This window comes from Engystomops pustulosus, chromosome 5 (assembly GCF_040894005.1).
Source record: "Engystomops pustulosus chromosome 5, aEngPut4.maternal, whole genome shotgun sequence".
In the NCBI taxonomy this organism is placed as follows: domain Eukaryota; kingdom Metazoa; phylum Chordata; class Amphibia; order Anura; family Leptodactylidae; genus Engystomops; species Engystomops pustulosus.
The window spans coordinates 135,834,629-135,840,628 of NC_092415.1; the positions used below are offsets into that span (position 1 = coordinate 135,834,629).

Genomic DNA, 6,000 nt, shown 5'->3' on the forward strand with positions numbered 1-6,000 from the left:
CCCTGAAAAAGTGCAAAATGGATAGTGCATAGTAAAAAATATCTATTATGTCATTTTGTGCCCAGCTGCTGCCATGGGAGACAAACACCCTAAAAATCATGATGCATGTTTTCCCGGGTAAAGCATACGGGACAGTAATCTACAGGCTGGGCACATGGCAGGGCTTAGAAGGGAAGGTGCGGCATGATGTATAAGCTGTGCGTCAGGGTAACAACAGGGTACTCTAAAAATCCAGGGATGTATGATAAATTCGGAAGCAATCTTTCATACATAACCCTGGTTTTTCTGGGAATGTCTCACAGTGATGAATGGTGTCCTTCCGAATGCCATTTTTGGAGCACTCCCTGCACCTCTTTTGTGACCTTCCCTTGCTGGCTGTTTGGGGAACTACTACTGGAAAGTGCTGCCCTGGTACAATACGTGATGGGGCCTCACTTCCAGATGTGCTAGCACTCCCCCCTTCCTGGTCTCCAAAAAGAAAGTACTTTATTACCATCTCTTGAAATTCCAGGAAAGTTCCCCTCTGGCCGGCATATCGATGCAGCACATAAGCATTATACAATGCCATCTGCATGATGTGCACGGCCAGCTTCTTGTACCACACCCTCGACTTCCGCATGGCATTGTACGGCTGAAGCACCTGGTCAGACAAGTCCACCCCTCCCATGTATTTGTTATAATCTAAAATACAGTCTGGCTTGGGGGTTTCTGTACTGGCACCTCGTACTGGGACAGGGGTGGTGGTGTGCTCATGTATTGTGGTTAATACAAGGACCTCTCTCTTGTCCTTGTACTTAACACACAATACAGAGTCGCTGCATAGTGCCCTGCTTTCGTGCCTTTTAAGTTTTTGCCCAAGCAGCGACTTAGGGAGACCTCTCTGATTTCTGCGTACAGTGCCGCATGCCGCAGTATTTCTGGAAGTGAGGCACTTGAACAGGGTGGTGCTGGTGTAGAAATTGTCCAGGTAGAGGTGGTAGCCCTGGTCCAGCAGTGGGTGCACTAAATCCCACACTATCTTCCCTGTAACACCCAGGAAGGGGGGGCATTCTGGGGGCACTATAGTGGAGTCCTTCCCTTCATATACCCTGAACTTGTATGTGTACCCTGATGAACTTTCGCACAGCTTATACATTTTCACACCATATCTTGCCCTCTTATTGGGCAGGTACTGGCGGAATTGAAGTCTCCCTTTGAATTGTACCAGGGCCTCGTCTATGCTCACATGTTTGGCGGGAGTATATGCCTGGGCAAACTTGGCACTAAAATGATCTAATATGTGCCTGACCTTAAATAACCGATCATAACTGGGGTCACCTCTGGGTGGGCACTGTGTGTTGTCAGTGTAGTGCAAAAACTTATGGATGGCTTCAAAGCGCATCCTGCTCATTGCCATGCGGAACATGGGGGTGTGGTACAGTATATCTGTGCTCCAGTAGTCCCTGATTGAAGGCTTCTTTACTATCCCCATAAGGAGTATTATGCCCCAATACTTGTGCATCTCTGCTGCAGTGACAGGGGTCCACCTGTAGGGTTGTGCATAAAAGGACGTGGGGTTTTGGGCAATATGTTGTGCAGCGTAGAGATTTGTCTGAAATATAATAATATTTAGCAGCTCCTCATCAAAAAAAAACTTAAAAAAGTCTACAGCTCTGAGCCCTGTCGTGTCAAAGTTAATGCCAGGATGGCCCAAAAGGCAGGGACCTGAGGGGTATAATTATCTGGGGCTACCCATGTGGGGTCAGTGGAAGCCCCAGACGCTTCTCCTGCAGAAGTCCCAGGCGCTTCTCCTGCAGAAGTCCCAGGCGCTTCTCCTGCAGAAGTCCCAGGCGCTTCTCCTGCAGAAGTCCCAGGCGCTTCTCCTGCAGAAGTCCCAGGCGCTTCTCCTGCAGAAGTCCCAGGCGCTTCTCCTGCAGAAGTCCCAGGCGCTTCTCCTGCAGAAGTCCCAGGCGCTTCTCCTGCAGAAGTCCCAGGCGCTTCTCCTGCAGAAGTCCCAGGCGCTTCTCCTGCAGAAGTCCCAGGCGCTTCTCCTGCAGAAGTCCCAGGCGCTTCTCCTGCAGAAGTCCCAGGCGCTTCTCCTGCAGAAGTCCCAGGCGCTTCTCCTGCAGAAGTCCCAGGCGCCCTACGGCGCCTTCTTGGGGGTCCTTCCAGGTCACTGGAAGATGAGCAGGAGGATGATGATAGGTAAAAGGGACCATCATCCCCACTAGCTGACTCTGTGTCAGAGGCAAGCATGTTATATGCCTCCAACACGGTGTACGTCTTCTGAGACATTGCACACAAAAAAAATAGAGAACAAGAAAAATTAGATAATGTGCACCAAACTACACGGATAAACCGTCTAGCAGGCACACAAAAAAAAAAAAATATTGCACACCAAACTACACGGACAAGCCGCACAAATAGCACACAAAAAAAACCATGCGCAATAAACTACACGGACAAGCCGCACAGATGGCACACAAAAAAAACCATACGCAATAAACTACACGGACAAGCCGCACAGATGGCACACACAAAAAACCATGCGCAATAAACTACACGGACAAGCCGCACAGATGGCACACACAAAAAACCATGCGCAATAAACTACACGGACAAGCCGCACAGATGGCACACAAAAAAAACCTATGTGCACCGCGCAAAAAGGCGCTACAAATGCACCTAGCTTGCCCTAAGACAAACTAACTACCGCTAAGACTGCTAAAGATTCTGTGCAGCGCTATTCACACGGCGCACTGAAAAGTGCGTCCAGTGCAGAACAACGCTAACACAGCGCACTGAAAAGTGCGTTTGGGTTCAGAAGGGACAGACAGGGAAAAACGGAAGACACGTGGGATCACACAAGGCGATCACACAGGGAACACACAGGACACAGGAAAAAACAGATAGGGATGGGAAATTGTAGGGAACAATAGGGATCAGATAAGGATCAGAACACTATTTATAGTGTAAAAGTGTATTTTGGTGCACACAGTAACGCTCTTTCCTCTCTCCAGCGATACCAAACCAAAATGGTGCCGCTGGAGGAAGAAGAAAGTGCTAAAAGCACGTTTTTTAGCCTAAAATCGCTGTAATTGGCCAGTCAGGTTTGACTGGCCAATCACGGCGATCGGCGGGCGGGACCGATTTGATTGGTCGGGTGACGGAGACAGGAACTCCTCCTGCCTCTGTCACCCAAGTCTCATCCCGATGTCACCACGTCTCGCGACGTGGTGACAATTCTAAAATAGTATGCGCTCGCGCAGTAGCTGTACTGCGCTGTGCGCCAATAGTGGGAAGCTGCGCAGTACAGCTACGGTGCGGAGCGCTAAGGGGTTAAAGAGGGGGTTTATTTGAATATTTGGTTCTTTTTTTTTTTTTTTTTTCCAGACCCCCTAGATCATACCATATACTGCCACACTACAGTACATGGGGATTTTACTGACCACTTATACTGAGAAATTATTTTCTGTGTAACAAATTTTACTTCTGTGGCGTTCCATACCATGTACTGGGAAGCTGGAAAAAAATCCAAATGTGGTGAAATTGTAAAAACTGAGCCCACACAAATGCTCTTTTCCAACTATCACTGTGAGCTTCAAATGATACATCTACTTTATTCTTTGGTTCAGTAAGATCACAGCAATATCAAATTTATATAGGTTTTATTGTGTTTTAATACATTTTCAAAAATTAATTTCGCCATCTTCTGACGCTAATAACTATTTCATACTTCGGTGGGTGTATGGAGCTGTGTTGTCGTTTTTTGCAAATTAAGCTGACTTTTCTTTTTTTTTTTTTTTTTTTTTTTTTGTTGCTACCATTTTGAGGACTGTGCGACCTTTCAATGAATCTTTATAAAAAAAAATTTGATGTAAAATGGTGTAAAAGTGGCATTTTGGACATTTTGTGCGCTTTTTTCAGTTCACCGCTTGGTATACCTGTTTTTATATTTTAATAGTTTAGGCATTTTAGGACGCAGCAATACCTAGCATGTTTGATTTTTACTGTTTAAGTATATATCAGTTCTAGGGGGGTGATTTTAATTTTTCGGGGTTTTTTTTATTTTTCAACTTTAAAAAAAAAAAAAAAAAGAATTTTACTGTTGTTTTTAGACCCTCTAGGGTAGTTTAACCCTAGATGCTCTGACCATTTATACCATAAACTGTAATATTGCAGTGTATGAAATTTTTACACTGTACTCATTGCAATGACCTGAGGCAACTGATCGCCACTTCCCGATGATGTCATGGGGAGCGACGATGAAAACAAAAATAGCAGAACACTGTATATATGTTACCCGATTTTCTTTTATATAGATCACAGATAACCGTGATTTAATGGTAACCGCTAGAGATGAGCGAGCACTAAAATGCTCGAGTGCTCGTTACTCGATTCAAACTTTTTTCAATGAAAAATTGAAGTCAATGGGAGACTCGAGCATTTTTCAAGGGGACCAATAAAATGTGTCATTTTATTGAGAAATAAGGAAGTCAGTCCTGTTTCTTCGTGTTTTTTTTTTTTTTTAATTCAATGGAATATTCGTGGAACTTCAAAAAGGAGAATGAGCCGTGTTAAACATCTGCAATGTGTTCTTCACACATATTGTTCTGATAAGTTAGCAGATGTATGGAAACATCTGAAATGTGTTCTCCGCGGCGTTCTCCACTGTGTTGATCCTTAAGTGAAAGCTAGTTCTCGAGCAGGCGAAATACTCGTCCGAGCAACGAGCCGTTTCAAGTACTCTAATACTCAAACGACCATCAAGCTTGGACGAGTATGCTAGTAACAGTCCATTGAATCACTCTGTGCTCTGTATACAGACATGCAGAGAGGATGCACATCGCATCCTCCCTGTATATCTCTCACTGTATACAAGGGCAGGTGTGGCAGGGGACTGATAATATTGGCCGTTTGTCACCGCAAAGGATCGGCTGTCACGTAGATTAATGGTTTTGTGTACACGATCGCACACTGCCCCTGGCTCCAGTCACATGACCTTTTATCAAAGCCGCAAGCTGGCCTGGAGGAGAGGCTCTGCATTACATGTCCTGGTGATAGAGTGCAATCAGGATCACAGTGAGCGCCGCCACCGCACGGAGCCATCAGCCATTGACTAAACAAGAAAATCCTCAATCATAATTATACACTTGGTGTGTTTTGGGGGAGTAAATTAGAGACTACATGCATCGTAGACACTTGTACAGGTGTTATCGCAACCTCTGGGGTTTACCTTAACTCTTCCATCACCGACCACTGATGAAAGACCTCTGTTGGCATGGGTCCTGAGTCTGCAGCAATTCCTGCACAGGGGTCTGGATATTGACCTGAAAAACAGGTGCAGAGATAAAAGGCTATAGTCACAGGTTGCTGATTGTAGAGCATTCAGCAGATGTTCATTGGTAAATCAACAAGAGCTTTCATATTTTGTTTCCCTAATCGCTAAAAAACACAAAAGTTAAAGTATTTAAACCTAACTTAATATGAAACCTCTATAAATGGCTGTTTGCTCTTGTGTATCAATTTCTGAGTTGTATTTACTCTTTTTACAGGATCATATTTTGATAGAGCTCAGCAAATCGGATTTAAAATCAATAGATGACAAAGATGGAATTGAAACTTCAGAGCAAAATATTCTAGTGGTAAATCCAAATTATGTTTTGGAAGACTGAGCTTATTGTTGAGATGATAACATTATACCATTCTATTTTTATCATATTTTGTAAAATGAATATTTAAAATAAAGGATTGTTTAGATCACTGTTTTTTTAATAATTGGTGCTAATATTCTACACCTTTTGAAAACCTAAGTAGTGGTTACTCCCCCACCCCACAGCAGAGTCTATCCAAGTGTGATTTGTAAGGTGGGAAGCATTCTTTAGTTTTTTTTTTTCAGCAGTTATATACAAAAAGCAAATACAGTGAAACCTTTTATTGAGATCACCTTAAAGTGATGGCTCAATTAACAAGCTGCTTAGACTGCATACTGCGGAGGAATAGAAATTATTTTCCCAGATA

At 44.0% G+C, this 6,000-nt stretch overlaps 1 protein-coding gene across 1 annotated transcript in view; it reads left to right on the plus strand.

Annotated features, from left to right (window-relative positions):
- LOC140133228 (maternal DNA replication licensing factor mcm6) overlaps positions 1-5,742 on the plus strand; it is a 219,706-nt gene extending 213,964 nt beyond the window's left edge. The window contains exon 17 of the mRNA XM_072153114.1: positions 5,535-5,742. Within this exon, the coding sequence (XP_072009215.1) occupies positions 5,535-5,654 (120 nt within the window). The 3' untranslated portion in view covers positions 5,655-5,742. The remainder of the gene's footprint in view (positions 1-5,534) is intronic.
- The last annotated feature ends 258 nt before the right edge of the window (positions 5,743-6,000 follow it).